At 42.7% G+C, this 23,561-nt stretch overlaps 1 protein-coding gene across 2 annotated transcripts; it reads right to left on the bottom strand.

Annotated features, from left to right (window-relative positions):
* Positions 1–6,210: 6,210 nt before the first annotated feature.
* Positions 6,211–16,473, bottom strand: LOC106583463 (NCK-interacting protein with SH3 domain). Of its 2 annotated transcripts, none has more exons than XM_014167664.3 (13): positions 15,780–16,473; positions 14,488–14,600; positions 13,874–14,051; positions 13,670–13,745; positions 12,965–13,503; positions 12,609–12,779; positions 12,266–12,352; positions 11,972–12,110; positions 9,659–9,739; positions 9,397–9,525; positions 8,845–8,934; positions 8,508–8,680; positions 6,211–8,321 (listed from the first exon to the last, which is right to left on the bottom strand). In XM_014167664.3, exons 1-13 carry the CDS (start codon positions 15,948–15,950, stop codon positions 8,103–8,105), a joined length of 2,166 nt encoding a protein of 721 aa, XP_014023139.2. In that variant the 5' UTR covers positions 15,951–16,473; the 3' UTR covers positions 6,211–8,102. The 2 variants fall into 2 exon arrangements, with proteins under 2 accessions (XP_014023139.2, XP_014023138.2); XM_014167663.3 differs by having other exon boundaries at positions 12,965–13,506; positions 15,780–16,472.
* Between the last annotated feature and the right edge of the window lie 7,088 nt (positions 16,474–23,561).

Below are 23,561 nucleotides of genomic sequence, written 5' to 3' on the forward strand. Positions count from 1 at the left end.
TGGTATAGGATATACTGTATATTCAGTCAGAAGAGTTAGATATCATAGACAAGGGTATAGGATATATATTAAATATTTCAGGAAGTACCTCTCATGAGGGTGAGAGCAGTGCCTCTGTAGATTCCCCTGATCCCGCTCTCTTTGTACAGCTGCTTCACATAGTCTATGGGCCCAGCATACTTCAGCTCCCCTCTGGCAGCCTGGATCTATTGTGATGAAGAAATCAGAATTAGCTAAGTAACATAGATAATTAAGATGTCTTATCTGCAGAATATGCTTATTTGATTGAACTGTTGAAACTCTTGTTATTAGAATGTCTCCTTTCGGACTCTGGTGTTGGCAGCTGCACTTCCTCCCTCATATGGGCCTGAGTCACCTTGGGTCCAGAGAGGGGAGAAGTCAGGCTTGTCTATCACATGTCCCTGTTGCTATGCAGAATATCAGCAAGGACTATGGCAAAAGAGGTCAGAAGGAAACATTGTTTCCATATGTGAACTATGTGTATTTATTGCAAACCATGTGAAGGGATGGTGTGAGTAGTAGGGAACCAATCACTTGTCTCTACAGTGTCTATGCGTTAGTCACCTCCTCCTAAGGGGAGATTGTTCTCTCCAGTAGTTCAAGGTGGAAACTAAGTAACAACAAATGTCCTAAGTTCTTAGTACTGAACAAAACAACACGTTCTTTGTATTTGGGGCCTAAGGTCTGGCACAGGATGTGTGGGGTTAGTGTTTGGAACACTTGTACGTCATCTCTGAGGTTGCGCCTATCCTGACCTATCCTGAGATAGTATATAACCCAGAGGCTCACTCCACTCAGGGAGCACTCACTCCATTCATTTGTGTTTGATGTGACCTGCTCCCTTATTAATTAGTGAATGAAGATTTAGTTTAAGTGTAACTCTGACTTGTGTGATGTTTGTCTCTCCTCATTTGAAAGTATTTAAAATATCCACCACATCACGTTACGTAATCAACTGGGTTCAAACCCCGGGTCATCTGCATGCTACAAGACCGTGTCAGCCAGCTGAGCTAAAGCGTAGGCATTAACTCAGGGAGCATGCACAAGTCTTCAGGACTCAGGGAAGGTTTTGAATCACGTGAGCATGGTTCACTGAACAATCTCCGTTAACCTAAGCCTATTATCCAAAACCCAGTTAACTTAAGCCTGTTAGCCTAAACCCAGTTAACTTAAGCCTGTTACACAAAACCCAGGAAACTTAAGCCTGTTATCCTAAACCCAGTTAATTTAAGCCTGTTAACCGAAACCCAGTTAACTTAAGCCTGTTATCCTAAACCCAGTTAATTTAAGCCTGTTAACCGAAACCCAGTTAACTTAAGTCCAGTTCTGTGTGGTCTTGCTGTAGGTGTTTCTCACCTGTAGGAGACACTCGATGCGTTCTCCAGGGGCCATGTTGGCTGTGGTGAACATGCCTGACAGCATCCCGGCAGCAAACAGCTTTGGATACCTGAGAAGGACAGCAGATGGTTATGCTCAACACAAACAAGCGCACGCACATAAACATATGCACACACACACACACACACACACACACACACACACACACACACACACACACACACACACACACACACACACACACACACACACACACACACACACACACACACACACACACACACCTGTGCACACAAACTCTTTCAACATAAAAATGGGAGAAGACTACTATGGAACAATCACCAACAGTTGAAGTGGGAAGTTTAAATACACTTATGTTGGAGTCATTAAAACTCGTTTTTCAACCACTCCACAAATATCTTGTTAACAAACTATAGTTTTGGCAAGTCAGTTAGGACATCTACTTTGTGCATGACACAAGTCATTTTTCCAACAATTGTTTACAGACAGATTACTTCACTTATAATTCACTGTATCACAATTCCAGTGGGTCAGAAGTTTACATACACTAAGTTGACTGTGCCTTTAAACAGCTTCGGAAAATTCCAGAAAATGTTGTGGCTTTAGAAGCTTCTGATAGGTTAATTGACATCATTTGAGTCAATTGGAGGTGTACCTGTGGATGTATTTCAAGGCCTACCTTCAAACAACGACGAGACAGCCTATTGGGAGGAGGTCAGAGACCTGGCCGTGTGGTGCCAGGACAACAACCTCTTCCTCAACGTGATCAAAACAAAGGAGATGATTGTGGACTACAGAAAATGGAGGATCAAGCAAGACCCCATTCTCATTGACGGGGCTGTAGTAGAGCAGGTTGAGAGCTTCAAGTTCCTTGGTGTCCACATCACCAACAAACTAACATGGTCCAAGCACACCAAGACTGTTGTGAAGAGGGCACAACAAAACCTATTCCCCCTCAGGAGACTGAAAATATTTGGCATGGGTCCTCAGATCCTCAAAAGGTTCTACAGTTGCACCATCGAGAGCATCCTGACTGGTTGCAACACTGGCCTGGTATGGCAACTGCTCTGCCTCCAACCGCAAGGCACTACAAAGGGTAGTGCGTACAGCCCAATACATCACTGGGGCAAAGCTTCTGGCCATCCAGGACCTCTACAGCAGGCGATGTCAGAGGAAGGCCCTAAAAATTGTCAAAGACTCCAGCCACCCTAGTCGTAGACTGTTCTCTCTGCTGCCGCATGGCAAGCGGTACCGGAGCTCCAAGTGTAGGTCCAAGAGGCTTCTAAACAGCTTCTACCCCCAAGCCATAAGACTCCTGAACATCTAATCAAATGGCTACTCATACAATTTGCATCCCCCCCCCCCCCCTTTTACACTGCTGCTACTCTCTGTTATTATCTATGCATAGTCACTTTAATAACTCTACCTACATGTACATAATACCTCAATTACCTCAGCTAACCGGTGCCCCTGCTCATTGACTCTGTACCGGTACTGTATATAGCCTCCCTGTATATAGCCTCGCTATTGTTATTTTACTGCTGCTCTTTAATTATTTGTTACTTTTATTTCTTATTCTTTTATTTTTTTAAATAATAAAAAAATGTAACTGCATTGTTGGTTAGGGCTTGTAAGTAAGCATTTCATACACTTGTTGTATTCGGCACGTGACAAATAACATTTTATTTTATTTTACAAGCCTCTCGTTCACATATCCTTCACAATAGGGGGCTTATTCGAGCTGTCATTTGTGACTGAGACATGTAAAAGTGTGCTTTAAAAAATGTAGCTTACATTTGTTGATTGCTAGGCATACAAATAAGATTATGTCTTGATACATTTGAAACAAGGTCTAGTTGTGGCAGCATCCAGACTAGACTGTAAGCGACCCTCTGCGGAATGTATTGCTTGACTGCCGTGAGAGTATTATGCACAATATCGTTTGCAAATTGCTTCCACCCCAAACGGTTTGTTCTTGAGTTCGAGTTTGTTGAACAGAGCTTTTTCCATCATGACATTAAATAATCAATTCATTGCATCCATTCTTGTATTTTTGTTCTCTATGCTGCCTGCAGCATGATATATTTTCCCTCACGCACATGATAGACAGTTGCTGGTTGGAGCATGTCTTCGGAGTCGCTGAGCCGGAGAAGCGCGTATTAAAACCCCCTAGTCTATTGACGCAATGGTGCGTGAATATAAGTAACATAACAAAAAAATACCCATCAAAATCCGGTCAGTTTAAGCCAGAGATATCTGCATGGGCTGCGTCTCAATCTACTGCATCCACCTATGGCAGCCTTCCATATCTGCGGTGGAAGGTGGCCGAGCTACAGCGTGTTTGTCAGACCATGAGACATCCCGAAAATCGGTCTTCTCCCGAAAAGACTGTAGCGTCCTTCTCCCGAAAAGACTGTAGCGTTCGAACGGGTTGGCCTACAAACTTATGAGACTCTCATGAACACGATGGTGGTCTCCGTTTTACTGTATGACCCCCACAAGCCCCCACTGGACTCAGGTACGGTCTTCTTGAACTGCACTGTTGGTTAAGGGCTTGTAAGTAAGCATTTCACGGTAAGGTCTACACTTGTTGTATTCGGCGCATGTGACAAATAAAGTTTGATTTGATATGCCAACTTCTGTTTGACTGGTCTGACCCGTTTCGTCTACAAACTAATGTGACTCCACTGTGGAAAAGGGAGATTATCACGAACAACATGGTGTTCTCTGTTTTGCTCTACAAATCCCTCTACAAAGTGTCACGGGACTCGTCTGAAGGTAACCCGTACAGGTTTAAAAAATGAATGGAACTATGGAGGTCGTTTTATGCCTACCCCAAAAAAGGGTTAAATGTGTAAAATATTTATACAAATAACAATAAAAAAATTATTATATACACTAATGTTCAAACTTTTGGGGTTACATTCTTTGTACATTAAAATAACAACAAATATATCAGAAATACAGTGTAGACATTGTTAACGATGTAAATGACTATTGTAGCTGGAAATGTCTGATTTTTTTATGGAATATCTACATAGTCATACAGAGGCCCATTATCAGCAACCATCACTCCTGTGTTCCAATTGCACATTGTGTTAGCTAATCCAAGTTTATCATTTTAAAAGGCTAATTGATCATTAGAAAACCCTTTTGCAATTATGTTAGCACAGCTGAAAACTGTTGTTCTGATTAAATAAGCTATGAAACTGACCTTTAGACTAGTTGAGTATCTGGAGCATCAGCATTTGTGGGTTCGATTACAGGCTCAAAACAGCCAGAAACAAAGACCTTTCTTTTGAAACTCGTCAGTCTATTCTTGTTCTGAGAAATTATGGCTATTCCATGCGAGAAATTGCCAAGAAACTGAAGATATCGTACAATGCTGTGTACTACTCCCTTTGGTACAAACTCTTCCACTAACCCTTTGACCTAACTCCTAAACGTAACCCTAACCCCTAGCCTAGCTAACGTTAGCCAGTCAGCTAATATCATGCATTTTGCCAATTCGTGACATATTGTAATGAAACAGCAGGGAGCAGGTCTCGAACCCTCGACCTTCTAACCCGAGGTCCGGCGCGCCTTTGACTGCGCCGAAAAAGCATGCTCGAGCGGCAGAGTCGACATCCGCGCTTATAAACCCAGGGTCGTTACACTATAGTACATTTTGTACATTTGTAACTGGTAATTCTTAACATATCATACGAAATGGGTGATGGACATCCACAAATGAATACATAACATACGAAATGCTCTGACACCAGGTTGGCCAGCAGGTCAAACTAACGACTAAAATGAAGGAGTCACTCGGAAAAAACGAATCATTACTCTCGAGTCAGTAAAACGTCGCTCAAAAAGAACGATTCGTTCGCAAACTGCACAATACTACAGCTCAGTGCTCATTGTGTCAACTGACAGTCCCTGTCATGAGTTCTATGACATTTAAAGAACAAGGACACTAACATCCAGTAACCAATTATACATCTTTAAAGATACATTTGTATTGATTACTTTGCTAGGAATGCTGCCTGCAGCAGAGACCTATGAAAGTTCGGTTCGCGAGGCAAGCACAGGAGGCAGGATATTAGCAGCTAGCTACTTTGTTATTCATTTAGATAGCTAGATGAGCAATGAGTTACTTTGCGAGAAGTAAATAATTACTTTTATGGTATCAAGTGGATGTCTAGCGGAGACCAAGCAGACACCACCAAAGCCCCCTGCGAAGAAGTTCTTCCCTGGGTTTATCGCCTGCTATTTATACATGGTTTCTGTTCAAGAAAATACAGCTAGCTAACAAGAAAATAAACACAAAATGTTGCGTCTTTACGACCAGCAGCTATTTGGGGGAAATAACGAGCTAGCTAACCGGTCCCTGTGTCACCAGTATCGGTTCAAATGAAAGGTAGATATATTTTCTTGACATCCACCGTCGTGCTTTATCCAGTACGGACATTTTCAATCAACCAATCAAATGCATTTATAAAGCCCTTCTTACATCAGCTGATATCTCAAAGTGCTGTACAGAAACCCAGCCTAAAACCCCAAACGGCAAGCAATGCAGGTGTAGAAGCATTTCACCCATATATGTGCCCGGACTGAGTAAAGGGTTACACATTTGCTTTGGTCCCTCTTAAATGTAGAGTTCTACCATAAACTCCATATTATTTGTAAACATACACCACAGGAAGAATTTTAATGCAATTCTTGGACATACTATTTCAAATTAAAATACTTGGTATTGCTAAGGATGCCCCTCCATAAAACAAATATTATTTAAATCCAAAAGAAGTACAGCACACATATACACACACAAACAAAACTGGACCACCATTCATTGGGATGTTTGTTTATTAGTAGATTATAAACATTAAGAAAATACACTTTCTTACCATCGCCTCTCTCTGAACAACCATTTCAAATATATTTAATTGGGAAAATAGTTCAATTGGTTTTATTACTATAACACAGTGGTGGCTTTAAGGGACAAAAGAGGTCCAAAGGACAATGATAAAACAACAGGAAACCATACACATACACCTTCTCACACACTTACAAAAATATACACAAACCGTACATAGACACTCACAGACACATGCATAGCTTTATGCATGAACACAGGATAATAAAAACACATATGTCACAGAATACACTCTGGTATATCCCATGTTAAAATAAGTAAACACTAAGTGTGTTAAAGGGTACAGTATATGTGTATCATGATGGCCACTACAACATTTTGCCACAGAAATGCTTCCACTATTAGCTCTAACAGAGCTGAGTAAAAATAACCTGATACAAGGGAGAAAAAGCTTTGATAGGGTGGGAGACAGTGACTTAGAGAAGTCATTAAGAGTGAGACTTGCAATGTGAAAAAAACTGGATGTGTGTGTCCTGCAAAATGGCTGGAAACTAAGATGTCCTTTGTGTCGTGTACAGTGATTCTCAGGGGTACTATAGTAAGGGGTAGAATTATACAGTAGGGGGCAGAGTGGAGTGCCATCTTAAGGACAGGACTGATAACTGAGATAGATTTCGTACCAAAATGATCAAGGAAAAGCAATCAATCGCGTTTGGGGACAAGTCACTTAGTTAACCCCAGACTGCAGTTGAAGTAATACTGAACAATCGAAACATATCAATCCCTTATTATTTCGTACTAATAAATAACTACCAGTGGAAACACCATTCCCTTTCACAGAGCCATAACCATATAGGAAGTTAGTCAAGGCTTAGTATGTAGAAGCGACGTGTTACAGCTTGTTGTTACGTGGTACAGCCTTGTTATTACAGTACTGTTACGTTCCATCTACAGCACAAGCAGCAGAGCAGAGTAGGAGCGGCCTTGTTGGAAAGAATTTAGAGCATGTCATAGGTTAGCCATGCCTAGAGAGGAGGTTACTATAAAGTGTAGGGCAGAAAGCAAGGTAACAAGTAGTGCTCAGTCAGACAATCACAGCCATAGATATTAAGTGAGGTTCACCACGTAGCAGCATTGCCATTGCAATAAATAGTGAGTTTTAAAACTAACCTCAAAGCCTAGAATGTCTTGTTGAGAGAGGGCTTGTTTTCCAGACACAGATTAAGTATAGTCAATGGAGATTCTCCACTGAGCATGCTTTTTAGTCCAGAGAACTAGGCTTAATCTGTGTTCAGGAAACCGGCCCAGAATGTTTTGTTATCAGTGTATTAGCTCATTTGTCTTTTCATTTCATTGAACATACTGTGAGGCCATGCGATGAGGAACAAGAATGAGTGATAAAGTGGTCTACAGCAGTGGTTCTCAGTCTTGGTCCTGGGAACCAAAAGAGTGCATATTTTAGTTTTTGCCTTAGTACTACACACCTGATTCAAATCATCAAACCTTGATGATGAGTTGATCATTTGAATCAGCTGTGTAGTCCTAAAAACTAAAATCTGCAACCCTTTGGGTCCCCGGGATCAGGGTTGAGAACCACTGATCTACAGAATACAGTACACTAGTACCAGGGTTACAAGGCCCTACATAGAACACTAATAGTCTGGCCCGTCAGTACAAGGGAGTACATCATAAGGGCTTTAGGGTTCATAAGGGTTCAAGTCAAGTGTAACAGTATGTTATCTCAGAAACTAAGTAGCGGTCTACAGTCCTTTCTTAATCCTAGGAAGTTCCTCAGTACCATCCCTCAGTCTAAAGGAGCAGACTACTGGATGAGTGCACATCACCACTGTCATATTCAGTCCTCCTAGCTCTCGCTGATCTGAGGGAATTCCTTGTACATCTCCTGCACTATTAGCTTATCCATCTGTTTAGCTGTGGCCCCGCCCTCGTCCGCTCCTGAGTTATCCTCCTCTCTCAGAATCCTTTGCAGTGCGCCCTGCAGGTCGGATAGGCGGTGCCGGTGCTCCAGGTAGTCTGTGGAGCGTATGATGGAGTGCATGAGAGAGAGGTACTCCATCCTCAACTAGGGGGGAAGAAGAGAGGGAGCGAGAATGTGAACCCACTAGCAAGCACACTCATTATACAGTTCACATTCACTTTCCTTTTGAAGATGCATTTATCAAGCTAAACATAAGACTCAGCCATGCTTAGGTCCCAGGCTGGCTGGCCAATGGGAAGTGTGGTGTGTGCGCGTGCATATCAGTCTCACCTTGTCCCCAGGTGAGAGGTCAGAGATGCATCGAACAGCGATGTCTATCATCACCATCATGTCCGTGCGGTAGAAGATGTCTGAAGAATCTCGGCTGGCGAAGACATCCTGCAGGAACTTAAGTACTGAGTGTGGGGCAGGGGGAGCATGTTTAAAGACACACACAGGGTCATCTGGAGAGAGGAGAGAAATAACAAGTAAGAGGGTGTATACAGAGAGAAAAGTGAAAAAAGAAGCATACAAAGAAGAAACCGAAAACAAACAGCAAAGGACTTGGAATGGATTCACACTGTATCGTATTGAATATCGTCGATGTAAACAAAAGTGTGTGTCTCACCTCCTCTGTTTAGTAGAAGCACTATTTTCTCAGAGAAGATCTTCACATTCTTCTTGACTACAGTCTGCATTATCACATTGCTGCTGGGCACTGAGAGCAAGAAAGAACATACACACCTTGAAACAACAACATTAGCACAAATACCACACCTCACAGGTAAAGCACACAAGAAGGTCATTTAAAACACTCAAAGGGGACCCAAGAACACTTTGCCATAATACATAAAAGCAGTCAATAGGGAGCATTCCCTTTCAACACTTTTTAACCTCATATTGATTAAATATAGGACACAGAAAATCACTGTTTTCACATTGATCTGGTATGGAGCTACAGACTATGAATATGAAGTTAAAGAGTGGTGAAGTACCCCTTAAATTAAGAGTGGTGAAGTACCCCTTAAGAGTGGTGAAGTACCCCTTTAAGAGTGGTGAAGTACCCCTTTAAGAGTGGTGAAGTACCCCTTTAAGAGTGGTGAAGTACCCCTTTAAGAGTGGTGAAGACAACTGTTAAAATAAAAGGTGTATGTTCTGTCTAAAGCCTGTGTCCTCTCACCTATGAGGTGCAGGTTAAAGGCCAGGATGAGATTGACACAGAGGTCAGGGAGCTGCTCTGTGGGGTCAGAGGGAAGACCGTCCTCAACCACATCTAGCAGGAACTGAACAAAACTAGCGTTTAAGTGCTCTGTGGAGGGAGAGATAGACAAAGAGAGATATAGATAGATAGATTTTCAGCTTGAACAAATTGATCGATAATGTGATGGCAGTTTGTAAGGATTCTAAAGCAACATAGTGGTCCTATGTAATATTGTTCATACCATAGTGGTGATAGGGCACCTGCTCCCCCATAGAGAAGATCATAGTCAGGACCAAGGCTGTGTAACACATCTTCTGATGTTCTGGGGAGAGATAAAACAGAGACACACAAACATTCATGAAAGAGATATAGAGGGGCACAGAGATGCTAAATAAAAGAGACAAACTGAAAGACATGAGGAAAGAGACAGAGGTCACAAAGAGAGAGAAGAGAGAGAGAGATGCTCAAGAGAAGATAGGCTATGTGCACACTGCCCACAAAATGAGGTGGAAACCAGGGGCGGAAATCCCGGGGGGGACGGGGGGGACACGACCCCCCCATCCTGGGAAAAATATGATTTGTCCCCCCCAATATATCACTGAAACATAACTATGTCATTTAAATAATATTAATAATACGCAATGAAAGCAATTGTGCTGATTAGACACACTTAATAGCGCGTTTTTAAGTTTCAAAGGATTGCGACCCCCCCACCCTTTGCCTCACAATGGATTGATCCACTGCCAGTTCCTTAGCTTGCTAGGTAACAGAGAGGTCGTATCTACTGTCTGAAAGGCACTCAATGCACGTAACTGACGTGAGGTTAATCCAGTCAATCGCGCACACACACTAGCTGAATATGCAGAGCTAGCGTGCAAATATGAACTATTAAGCTAGCTAGTACCTATTCCATTTATGTGGCGTCGTCAAAGATGGAATCTTTGCTATCGTCAATTTATTCCAAGATCAGCACGCAGATGATGTAAGTTAGTGCTTCAAAGTCCCTGTGATAAGGTTAGCGATAAACTGAAATCCAAACTGAACAGAACTACACTCTCTTCTACCATTGTCTTAAATATATTTAATGGTCTCGTTGCAAAAGCTAAATTGTCGCAAGGGAACTTTTATTTATTTATTTCACCTTTATTTAACCCGGGTAGCAAATATTATAGCAAACACCACTGAAATGGAATTGGTGCTCGCTAGCTTTGCAAATTCAGCTATTGTTGGAAGCCAGCCAATATGAAACAAACTATTAAAATTACAAAAGGTTGCAGCATATGTTGTGTAAATGGTGAACTCATACAGCTGTCAACTCTTGTCATTTTAATCCGTTTCACATTTGCTAGCTACCTTTTAGATCGAAGCCCAAATAGAATGATTGAAGATGATAGAAGCCCATCTTCTACTGTAAATAACCTACACACTGTGTGTGTAGCCAGCCAGCCAGCCAGGTAGAAAAATGGCAGAAAAATAAAAGACGGACATCAGAGTTTTTTTTCAATACACCAAAACGCATAGTAAGAACCTTAGTAGCCTAATATCTCAAAGACTAGTTGATAAAATGTTCATAAGAAAGAAATTAAATTCTAATGGAAATGTTTCACAATGATGTCATTAGGCAGAGCAGGCAACAGATGGCACACAGACAGCAGAGTTGGGGACAGATATGCAGGGACAGACTGGCAGAGACAGGGAGTCTCAGGTAAGTTTGTTGAGTCTTTGTTTGGCAACATTATGAAAGGTTCTCAATTTTTTTGACTTGTAAAATAGGAACATAATTGGAAAATGCCATGGATACCCCCACTCTCAACTTAAACTGGTGACTGAACTAAGATTTGTTAAAGGCAATGGTATTGCTGTTGTGAAGTTTTGGGTACCGGTAGTTAGGAGTACGGCAAACACCTTATTTCTTTGGTTCCTCAATATACATTTACCATATTACAATGTAGGCTATATGTTACAGCACTACTTTTGGTGTCCCCCTCAGTGTCCCCCTCTTGAGAAAATTTCATGTAATTGTCCCCTCCAAAGTTGATATCAGATTTTCGCCCCTGGTGAAAACTGAGCTGTACTTCCTAACCTCCTGCCAAATGTATGACCATATTAGAGACAGACCGTTCCCCTTCAGATTACAGAATTCGAAAACCAAATCCAATTTTGATAAACTTCTGTATGTATTGTGTGAAATACCACCGTGTGCAATCACAGCAGCAAGATTTGTGACTTGTTGCCACAAGAAAAGGGCAACCAGTGAAGAACAAACACCATTGTAAATACAACCTATATTTATGTTTATTTATTTTCCCTTTTGTACTTTAACTATTGGCACATCATTACAACACTGTATATAGACATAATATGACATTTGAAATGTCTTTATTCTTTTGGAAGTTGTGCGTGTAAAGTTTACTGTTCATTTTTTATTGTTATTTCACTTTTGTTTATTATCTATTTCACTTGCTTTGGCAATGTAAGCATGTTTCCCATGCCAATGAAGGCCCTTAAATTGAAATTGAGAGAGTAAAGGAAGTGATAGAGGAGGCCTCCTCACCCTGTGTGTCTGTCTGCAGGTCTCTGGCCAGCTCCATGGGCAGGATGGAGTTGAGGAGGGTGGAGATGAGGGCCGAGTCCAGGCTGCACATCGCCCCAAACACCTTGAGCAACAGCAGGCGGAGAGACACTCGGTGTTCCTGCACAGTGACACATGAAGTAACACTGTTACTACGCAACTATGCATTTACAACATGCCGGTGAAACATTGTTTACATTGTGGCCCTCTTGGGTGGGAAACAGGATGACAGGGTAACACAGGGTCTGATAGTGAGTGACATGTAGAATATCTTACCATCTGGTAATAGGTCACTAGTGACAGCACTGGCTCTGAGTGGTTGACCCTGCACATCTTCTTACACACCTCTGGATCTGCATCCGTCTGGGGACACAAACACCATCTTCCTTAGATTCAACAGTTACCAAAGGTCTCAGTGGTAATACTATCACATCTATCGAAGAATCACTTTGTCCAGGGTCGTATTCATTAGTGCACACCAAACGAAGACAAGCGTTTCTTATTGGACACATTCAGGCAGTCCCTCCCCATTTCAGTCCGTTGTCTTCCGTTTGGCGTCTACTGAATACAACCCAGGTGTCAGTCCTAAGTCAACTTTCCCTGAGTGCACATATCTCACCAGTATCTTCAGCAGCTCCTCCAGGTAACATGCGATGAGAGAGTGGTCTTCGTGAAGGGCCCAGCTGCGCTGCTGAGAGTCGTCAAAGTGACGGGCAAGGTCGCCTAAGATGACCTCCAGGCGCTGTTCATCGTGACACACTTGTCCCTGTGGCAACGCCGAACTCTGATCCTACAGGGAGAAGTCTGGGTTATTTTGGGGTATGTTATGTGCACATGGAATCGGTTTGACCTGACGAAGATCCACATCAGATCGAAACATTGTCACTGTTATAATTGGTATAAAGAGCATTTTAATTTGCAGACTTTCCTGTTATGTAAAAGTATAATGTGCATGCACAACAGCACATTGCTGACCTTGCTCTCTACCAATGAGAGGAGGACTTTCTCTAAGGCAGATGAGGCTTGAGGTAAGGTAGTTTGCAGGTGACCCACGACCACACCCACCGCTACCCGAGACAGATCGTAACTCAGCCCCGTGTTCCTCCTCACCAGCTCGATAAGCTCCGCCCCTGTTGTCCCGGGGACAGGCTCTGAGTGAGTGGGGCTGCCGGGGGGGCTTTCAGCGACAGAGGGCGGGGCAAGAGGCCAGTCGGTTTCTGATTGGTCCTCAGTGCTGGGCTGTGGTGGGGGAGTGGGCTGCGGTTGAGGTTGGGGTGCGGGGCCCTTCTTTGAGGGAGCTGGCTGGGGAGAGGGAGGTAGGTCGTCTGGAGGAGGGGGCGGGGGCTTCACACGGCTTGGCACCGGGGGCGGGGTGCTGGCAACGCTTGGAAGGCTGACATCAGAGGAAACCACAGAGTGGGAGGAACCCGAGTCCAGGGAGGCAGAGCTGACAGAGGGGGACAGGCCAGTCCCTGCAGCAGGGGCGGGGCCAGTAGGAGGAGGAATGGATGACTCTGCTGAGACAGAGAGAATGAGGAAGAATAAGGAGGAGCGAGAGAGAATAGAGTAGAAGTTGCAGTAGATGGCATGAGTAGTGTGTGTGTGTCTGTGAGTGGAAAGAAGATGTGTGTGGAGAGAAGATGAGTAGCTGTGTCTCCATGGTGACGATGAGACAGTCACCTGGGTGTCGGCTGGCTCTTAGTTTCTCTGGAGGGGGCGGAGTTATGGGTGCTGCACGACGGGGCTGAGGAGGCACCTGCAAGACATAACAGTAAATCAGAGTAAATATCAGGATATCAGTTATATGTCTCAGCCTCCTCAAACAAAATTGACTATCATGTATTCTTCTTTTGGTGTGAATGAATGCAAGTCTCTATCCAAGACCTGGTAAAGCCCCTGCACATTGTCGGTACTCTCTGACATTGTGCGGCTGATCCCATTGGGTGGTTGAGGGGTGTGGCTGAGGGACAGTTCGCTGGTAGATGAGGACAGGCCCTGCTTAGGACTGGATGGAGTTGGACTTCGCCTTGACAGGGTCTCCTTCCTGTGATGGATCAACTTCCTGTTCCAGACGCAAAGAGAGAGTCAATGGCTATGTCTGAAATGTAATGTATTCCTACTAAAGTAGTGAACCAGGCTATGTAATGAATAGGGGGTCATTTCAGATGCAGCCTATGAAGATAACTGATCAGAGAGAAACGATGCAGGTTTATTTGTATTTATTGTCACATACAACGGTTAGGTGCAGTGAAATATGTTGTTTTACAGGGTCAGCCATAGTATTATGGCACCCCTGGAAAAAATGAGGGTTATGTGATTTGCTCAAGGGCACATTTTTCACCTTGTCGGCTCTGGTATTCCAACCAGCAACCATTCGCTCTAACCTATAGGCTACTTGCCACCCTATGATGATGAGGAATCAGCACCAATCAGGTAACTGTAGCGTGAGGATTCTACACATCAGTGTGTGTCTGTGTGTGTATTAATGTTGCACTCACTGTAGCATGTCTCGCTGCTCCAGGTTGTATTTGCCCGCGTTCTTCATGGCCAAGTTATGGATCCCTTCGATGGCCCGGTCGATAGACTGTAAAACCTCATCCTGCTCTGGAGCCTGGGGCACAGAGAAAAGGAGGGCAGAGAGAGAGAAAGAGGAGAGAGGAGGGCAGAGATAGAGAGAGTTAAATATTCAACATCAGCATTAATTATTACGAAACAAAAAAAAATAACATTTGTCAGGAGGGCAAAATGGGACTCCAGTCAGAAAAAAACTACGACAGCACAGTTATATAACCAAAATCAAACCCTCTGAACAGTAACACGCCAACCAACGCAGTCCAGATACAGACACCTAGCCTGACCTCACCTACACGGCCCAGGCAGGGACACAGTCGGACAGAAATCCTGCTGCACAGTCAGAGATAGCCTGGAATCCACACTGACTGAATATCGCTCTGCTTGAGCGTGGTTTCATTTCACCAAGTCAGATACACAATACACAATTTCAGCAAAACACACTCATGCAGTTCACACTGAGAACTCATTGACTAAAATAAGAGTGCATTGGAGCATCCAGCTGTGTAGCTGTATAGAATATGGGATGCTGGCATTAATCTGAAAGGCAGAGATTTCACAAACTATGCACAGCTCTTCTAACTGAACTCTCCCCATAGAAAGCATGAAACATTAGATTACAGTTTTTTTTATTGGTGTTATGTGATTAAAAGCAATGTATCCTATGTACGTACTGTATTTTCTCTAATCACATCATCAGTCACGAGATTTTAGACGCGTGACACACAAATAACAGATGCGTCGCCACATTTTTCATGCATTTTGGCTTATGTCCCAACTACCCCTGCGGTACAGACCCAGCTGGCATTGCGAATTTGGCAGGACTCTCTGAGCCGCTCTCATTAGACCATTTGGGTTTATTCTGGAAACATCTTTTAGTTTGCATGTAAACGTCCACATATAATAGTGTCGTGTTGAATATGCAAAATTCTCTTAATATGCAGCTAAAAGCCTATAGAAACAAATGAGCAAAAGACAGGCAATGCAGCAGAGCATGTCTCCAGTTCACGTAGGACTGTCACGTGAAAGAAAGTCACAAAAGTAGCTGAAGTCAGGTCTATTGGAATGCAACGCAGCAATTGAAACCTCTCCCGATCGTTCAATTCTTAGACTGACTGGTCCACTCTTATCATGCTAACAAGCTAGCATGGAATACTTGTCAAAATCCACGTTCCACTTTCACTAATCATGAAAGTTAAGAAACCATGGTTAAACATACCTGAATCTTTTCGATGTAAGAAGCGGGAACGTAGCCTGTCTCGCCCGAACTGCAGCGTGAGCCGAGCCACCAGTGTTTGTTGCTGTGTTCCAGGATCAGAAAGCTCTCGCCGGCCCCGAAGTGGAGCGAGTTGGGCTCCGCAGATCGGAAGGCATACAGAGACCGATACATAGCTATTTCTTCTGCTTTAAATCCCTTGTAATTCCTCAAAAACACATATATGACTGTTTCAGCAAATACACAATTAGCTAATTATTACATGTACTCAGTTGGAGATAATTTGAAATGTATATTTACGACATGGTCGAATGATTCTCCTGCTTTCTATTTACAATGTACTACAACTTGCGACTCTCGCTTGTCCCACAGTAGGGAGCGCGCACGCACGCAGAACAACACGCGGGCGGGCACGCCCCTTTGGTATTCAGGCAAATGAATCAATGACAGAGCTGACGGAGGAGGCTTGTTGTTGTCCAATCTTTATACTTGTGCAAATGAGGTAAAATAAGGGAGTTAAGGCAATAAATAGGCTATGGTGGCGAAGTAATTACAATATAGCAATTAAACACTGGAATGGTAGATGTGCAGAAGATGAATGTGCAAGTAGAGATACTGGGGTGCAAAGGAGCAAGATAAATAAATAAATACAGTATGGGGATGAGGTAGATAGATGGGCTGTTTACAGATGGGCTATGTACAGGTGCAGTGATCTGTGAGCTGCTCTAACAGCTGGTGCTTAAAACTAGTGAGGGGGATATGAGTCTCCAGCTTCAGTGATTTTTGCAGTTCGTTCCAGTCATTGGCAGCAGAGAACTGGAAGGAAAGGCGACCAAAGGAGGAATTGGCTTTGGGGGTGACCAGTGAGATATACCTGCTGGAGCGCGTGCTATGAGTAGGTGCTGCTATGGTGACCAGTGAGCTGAGATAAGGCGGGGCTTTACCTAGCAGAGACTTGTAGATAACCTGTAGCCAGTGGGTTTGGCGACGAGTATGAAGCGAGGGCCAACAAATGAGAGCGTACAGGTCGCAGTGGTGGGTAGTGTATGGGGCTTTGGTGACAAAACGGATGGCACTGTGATAGACTGCATCCATTTTGTTGAGTAGTGATGGAGGCTATTTTATAGATGACATCGCCGAAGTCAAGGATCGGTAGGATTTTCAGTTTTACGAGGGTATGTTTGGCAGCATGAGTGAAGGATGTTTTGTTGCGATATAGGAAGCCGATTCTAGATTTAATTTTGGATTGGAGATGCTTGATGTGAGTCTGGAAGGAGAGTTTACAGTCTAACCAGACACCTAGGTATTTATAGTTGTCTACGTATTCTAAGTCAGAGCCGTCCAGAGTAGGGATGCTGGACGGCGGGCAGGTGCGGGCAGTAATCGGTTGAAGAGCACGCATTTAGTTTTACTTGCATTTAAGAGCAGTTGGAGGCCACAGAAGGAAAGTTGTATGGCATTGAAGCTTGTCTGGAGGTTAGTTAACACAGTGTCCAAAGAGGGGCCGGAAGTATACAGAATGGTGTCGTCTGCGTAGAGGTGGATCAGAGAATCACCAGCAGCAAGAGCGACATCATTGATGTATACAGAGAAGAGAGTCGGCCCGAGAATTGAACCCTGTGGCACCCCCATAGAGACTGCCAGAGGTCCGGACAACAGGCCCGCCGATTTGACACACTGAACTCTATCAGAGAAGTAGTTGGTAAGCCAGGCGAGGCAATCATTAGAGAAACCAAGGCTGTCGAGTCTGCCAATAAGAATGTGGTGATTGACAGAGTCGAAAGCCTTGGCCAGGTTGATGAATACGGCTGCACAGTAATGTCTCTTATCGATGGCGGTTATGATGTCGTTTAGGACCTTGAGCGTGGCTGAGGTGCACTCATGACCAGCTCTGAAACCAGATTGCATAGCGGAGAAGGTACGGTGGGATTCGAAATGGTCGGTAATCTGTTTGTTAACTTGGCTTTCGAAGACCTTAGAAAGACAGGGTAGGATAGATATAGGTCTGTAACAGTTTGGGTCTAGAGTGTCACCCCCTTTGAAGAGGGGGATGACCGCGGCAGCTTTCCAATCTTTGGGAATATCAGACGATACGAAAGAGAGGTTGAACAGGCTAGTAATAGGGGTTGCAACAATTTCGGCAGATCATTTTAGAAAGAGAGGGTCCAGATTGTCTAGCCCGGCTGATTTGTAGGGGTCCAGATTTTGCCGCTCTTTCAGAACATCAGCTATCTGGATTTGGGTGAAGGAGAAATGGTGGGGGCTTTGGCGGGTTGCTGTGGAGGGTGCCGGGCAGTTGACCGGGGTAGGGGTAGCCAGGTGGAAAGCGTGGCCAGCCGTAGAGAAATGCTTATTGAAATTCTCAATTATAGTGGATTTATCGGTGGTAACAGTGTTTCCTAGCCTCAGAGCAGTGGGCAGCTGGGAGGAGGTGCTCTTATTCTCCATGGACTTTACAGTGTCCCATAATGTTTTTGAGTTTGTACTACAGGGTGCAAATTTCTGTTTGAAAAAGCTAGCCTTGGCTTTCCTAACTGCCTGTGGAGGGCTTCATATTGCTCCACATTGACATGATTGGTTGAAAGTAGGTATTTGTATTTATTATGGATCCCCATTGCCTTGGCAGCAGTTACTCTTCATGGGGTCCAGCAAAATTAAGGCAGTTTTAACAATTTTAAAAACATTACAATACATTCACATATTTCACAACACACTGTGTGCCCTCAGGTCCCTACTCCACCACAACCACATCCATGTGTATTTGTGTATAGTGCGTATGTTATCGTGTGTATGCATGTGTCTGTGCCTATGTTTGTGTTGCTTCACAGTCCCTACTGTGAGGTGAGGACAGGAGGTCCTGTATAAACATAAACTGACTGACTTCCTTGACAACTTCCTCCACAACAGCTCTGTGCTGCTCTGCGAAACGCAAGAAGTATGAATCCCCTGACTTCTGCAGAGGCCATATCACTGTAAATGCTGCATGGCTAATGCAGAAGCCGGGTTGACCATGTAGCGCCTTTTAGGGCTGTATGCAGGCACTCCTCGTTGTGTGGTGATTAACAACTTCCTTTAGCCATTGTATATTAGCAATATACCACACCTCCTCCGGCCTAACTGTTTAATTTTACCACATGCAAATTATCATCCCCCAAATTCTGCCTTAACCACGTTTCCATCCACAGTTTGATGCCAGTAAAAGTTATACTGTATAAAAAAAATCAGGACAGCTTTGATGAAAACAGGAAGTTTCGGTACAATTGTATAAATGCCAAAAGATCATTTGTTCATTGGACATGGCGAGATATTTTTGTGTCGGTAAAATGTATTATGCGAGAAATGGCGGTGGATACGCCTTTATGCGCAAATACTGATATAATAACAATATTATCGAAGCAAATTTGGGAGTCACGCGATCCGGTGTGGTCCTCCCACTATGACTCGGGAAATTTACGCAGTTTATGAGGCAACAGATTAAGTAAATTATGATGAGCTTCACAAGGTCTTGAAAGTGCACGCAATGAGCTTGATACTCCTTTCCAATATATTGAGGGTCTTATTCTGATGACATGATGATCGATGCTTTACTGCCGTTTCACAAATACAAATATGATTGTTTTTGTATCCATAATAAGGCCATCAAATAGAGTAGAATATCCTACCCGCAATGTATCTGCGAGCTGTTGGCTTGAGCCCATGTGAAGACCAGAGTTAGCGCATTTGCTTACTCAATAGTTTTATGACAAAACTATCCGTAGAGTTGAATATGCGATGGAAACACATTAAACTATAGATTGCATTAGGTACATGAACGTTTAGCCGAAAAATTACATTTTGTGTGCACTACCACGCACTGTTTTTTCTCTGCAATAAGTCAGTTTGGTGGAAACAAACCGCTGGAGGTAAAATGCCCATATTTTCTTTATGCGGATTTGAGAATATTTACATAAAAATCTGTCGCCAATTGGATGGATCTATTGATATAATTAATCACTGATTACTACAATGTATTTACACAATACCATGTCCGTAATAAAATAACCGGAAGTACTCAAACGGAAGTATCACACTTTTTGCTACACAAAATGAGTTCCCACCGACATTAGGTAAGTAACTGTCAACAACATGTCTGTCGCGATGTATGCGAGACTGTTTCTCCAGAGATTTTCACACCCCCTGCGATCACAAGGTACAGCACTGACTATTCAGAAAATACACCAAGGTTTAGTGCTAACTAACGTTAGCTGCACAACTTTGACATCTCTGCCCCCCGGAAGCAAGCTAGTTAGCAAAAATGATGCTTTCAAACTGTGTCTTGCTACTTGAGACATTTCAACCAGACAAGGCTATTGCCAATGCCAGATCTATTGTTATTACGTCTTGCTACATGCGAGATCCCCATTTAATATAATCTGTCCCAAATTCAAAGTCAACCTTAATATCAAAGTTTGCCACGTCTTTTTAGACATATGTATTATTATGAGAACTTGTTCTCAACTGGTCTACCTGGTTAAATAAAGGTTAAATAAATACAAAATATTTAACCTTTAATTTGACAGGGAGTCATGCTGAGACCAACGTTTTACAGTTGAGCCCTGTATACAGGTCTGATGTCCCTATCCCACATCAGCCTGTCATCCTAGCCAGAGTAGATTCCAACCCTATGCTTGCTTACAGCTGCACTGGGGACAGACTAGCCCAAGCTGTACTCTTAATAAACAGCCTACCATTATTCCTTCAGGTCAAAGGACCTTATATGTTATTTTCAGAAGTAGACTTGCTCTGGCAGCCAAAACAGCCAACCCTCCATCTAAATGTGAATTGATTCTGAATTGTGATATGGTTCTAGAAACATGAAGCCCTTTACTTTCATATCACATCAAAATAATTTCACAAATGCAAAATATACACTTAGATTTTTACATTTTAATAATTTAGCAGACGCTCTTATCCAGAGCGACTTACAGTAGTGAGTGGATACATTTCCATACTTTTTCAGTACTGGTCCCCACGTTGTGTTTGACCTTTGCTCAAATCCCCACCAGAAGTCAACCTTTATGACCGTTCTATTTTTTTTAATCTCTCTTCAGCTTTAGTTTACCTGCTTCCTGTAATACTGTTGAGTGCTGTGTGAGAGATGAGTAGTGATGAGTTGAATATGAGATTTAAAAGTGTATTATGTTGAATGTCCTTTTATCTTTCCATATGTCGCCCCCTGCAGGTCGGCAGCTATAAAGACATCAGTGTAGACTTTTGTAATACTTTTCACGTGTTGGAACCTCGAATTGGTGCGACACAGTACTAGTCAAAAGTTTGGACACACCTACTCATTTCAGGGTTTTTCTCTACCACAGCATTCTGCAGCGATATGCCATCCCATCTGGATTGCGCTTAGTGTGGCTATCATTTATTTTTCACCAGGACAATGACCCAAAACACCAGGTTGTGTAAGGGCTATTTGACCAAGAAGGAGAGTGATGGAGTGCTGCATCAGATGACTTGGCCTCCACAATTACCTGACCTCAACCCAATTGAGATGGTTTGGGATGAGTTGCACCTCAGAGTGAAGGAAAAGCAGCCAACAAGTCCTCAGCATATGTGGGAACTCCTTCAACACTGTTGGAAAAGCATTCCAGGTGAAGCTGGTTGAGAGAATGCCAAGAGAATGCAAAGCTGTCATCAAGGCAAAGGGTGGCTACCTTGAAGAATCTCAAATATAAAATATATTTAGATTTGTTTAACACTGTTTTTGGTTACAACATATGTGTTATTTCATAGTTTTGTTGTCTTCACTATTATTCTACAATGTAGAAAATAGTACAAGTAAAGAAAAACCCTTGAATGAGTAGGTGTCCAAACTTTTGACTGGTACTGTAATTCAATTATACTTCAGTCAAGATGACACAAATTATGATAGACAAAAAATGTGATACTCAAATTTATAAATACACAACCTCATGCAATATTCAAAGACAGAAATACATTTCCCTGGCATACACAGACACAATAAACACAGTGAATTATAGGTAATTTGTTATAAATAGTTGAAAGTTCATACTTTAAGTGTTTTTGTGAATTCCACTACAGAGGTATGGCTATAGTGTATGCTCATGATTTGTCTCATGAATGATTTGTGTCCACAGAGGTTCTGGTCCTGGATACAGGGGGTCGGTCAGAGTTGATTGATCCCAAACTCCTGGCCCTTCTCAAGAGCAAAGGCATCGCTGTGGATGTGCACAGTAGGGACACCTGGCCTCAACTGACATCAGTCTACAGTATTAGGGATGTGTGGTTGTGCAATATATTTCAGTACATGAGCATTTATAGACAGGTTTACCCAAGCCTGGTTTAGAATATCCTCTTGTTAAGAGATTTTTCTCACAGTAAGTTACTGTGTGCCACCACCGCTCTGGAAAGCTCTCTATCCATACACAGACATGGGCAGCCCCTGCCTATAGAATGTGTAGGGCAGCTATAATTTGCATTTTTCTTCTCTCTCTGACACTCATCCCTTCTCCTTCCTCAGCCAAACGCTTGTGCAACTTCCTGAGCAGTGAAAGGTGAGTAGTGGCGGCTGGTCGGATTCTTCCTCCAATCAGCACAGAGCTAGAGTAGCCTAGCAACAACAACATCATGAGGTATTTTTGGAAAAGAGGGATTTGATGGAAAAGAGGATGTTTGTTCACCACTCTAGGATGCATGATCTGGATCAATCTGTCCTTATTCAGGTGCTGAATTGCTGTATGTTTTTTGCAATTGCACTCTCCTTGCTCGAAGGTTGTATCATGGCTTTATGTGAACAGGGTGAGACATTTCTAGAAGTTTGTTTGTGTGTGTGTATCTGTGTATGGGAAGATGAAAATGAAAAAGAGAAGTGGAGTGTGTTGGCAAATATGTTTTTCTGAGCATTGGAGGATATGATTTGGAGGGGATGTTTTATAGTGGTTTTTATCTGTATCATTGTAAGCAATAAACAATATCTACAACAAATAGTTTTTTGTATTTATTTAATTGCATGTGTTGAAGATAATGAGTAATGTTGACATGTTCACGTCACTGAGCACCGTTTGCTGATTATCATGAGCAATTTACTAACTGGAACAGAAAGACATTGATTCATATCAATAATTCAGTGAGTGAGAGCATATGGGATATATCCAAGCTGACTGTCCTTCATTTGGATTAGTAAACCTCTTTAATCTCATTGTCTATCTTCTACCCTTACCTCTCCGAACCACCCGTTTCTCTATCTGTCTCACAATACAACATAATGCAATATGTAACGCAATTCCACTGGCTTTGTTCTTCTCAGAGATAATCTGCAGCATACGTGTATCCACTAATCATCAATCTAGTTTTGCTTCACCACACAAACACATGGCCATTCATTCATTCAACCATTCATTCACACGCAATCACATACTCTCCTAATACACTAAACTCGGAAGAATATAAATCAAATCACATTTTATTTGTCACAAACACATATTTAGCAGATGTTATTGCGGGTATAGCGAAATGCATGCGTTTCTAGCTCCAACAGTACAGTAATATCTAACAATTCACAACAATACACACAACCTAAAAGTAAAAGAATGGAATTAAGAAATATATACAAGTTAAGAAGAGCAATGTTGGAGTGGCTTAGACTAAAATACAGTAGAATAAAATACAGTATATACATATGAGATGAGTAAAGCAAAAATATGTAAACATTAAAGTGAATAGTGTTCCATTATTAAGTGGCCAATGATTTCAAGTCTATGTATATGGGGCAGCAGCCTG

This window comes from Salmo salar, chromosome 22 (genome assembly GCF_965601325.2).
Source record: "Salmo salar chromosome 22, fSalSal1, whole genome shotgun sequence".
Lineage (NCBI taxonomy): Eukaryota > Metazoa > Chordata > Actinopteri > Salmoniformes > Salmonidae > Salmo > Salmo salar.

What these genes read in the sequence shown, in the direction of transcription:
- LOC106583463 (XM_014167663.3), bottom strand. Translation starts at nt 15,950, where the DNA reads ATGTATCGGTCTCTGTATGCCTTCCGATCTGCGGAGCCCAACTCGCTC. An exon ending in ATGTGCAGGGGCTTTACCAG is followed by an intron (nt 13,746 to 13,873) that starts GTCTTGGATAGA and finishes TATGTCTTGCAG; the next exon opens with GTGCCTCCTCAGCCCCGTCG. An exon ending in GCTTCTACTAAACAGAGGAG is followed by an intron (nt 8,681 to 8,844) that starts GTGAGACACACA and finishes TCCTCTCTCCAG; the next exon opens with ATGACCCTGTGTGTGTCTTT.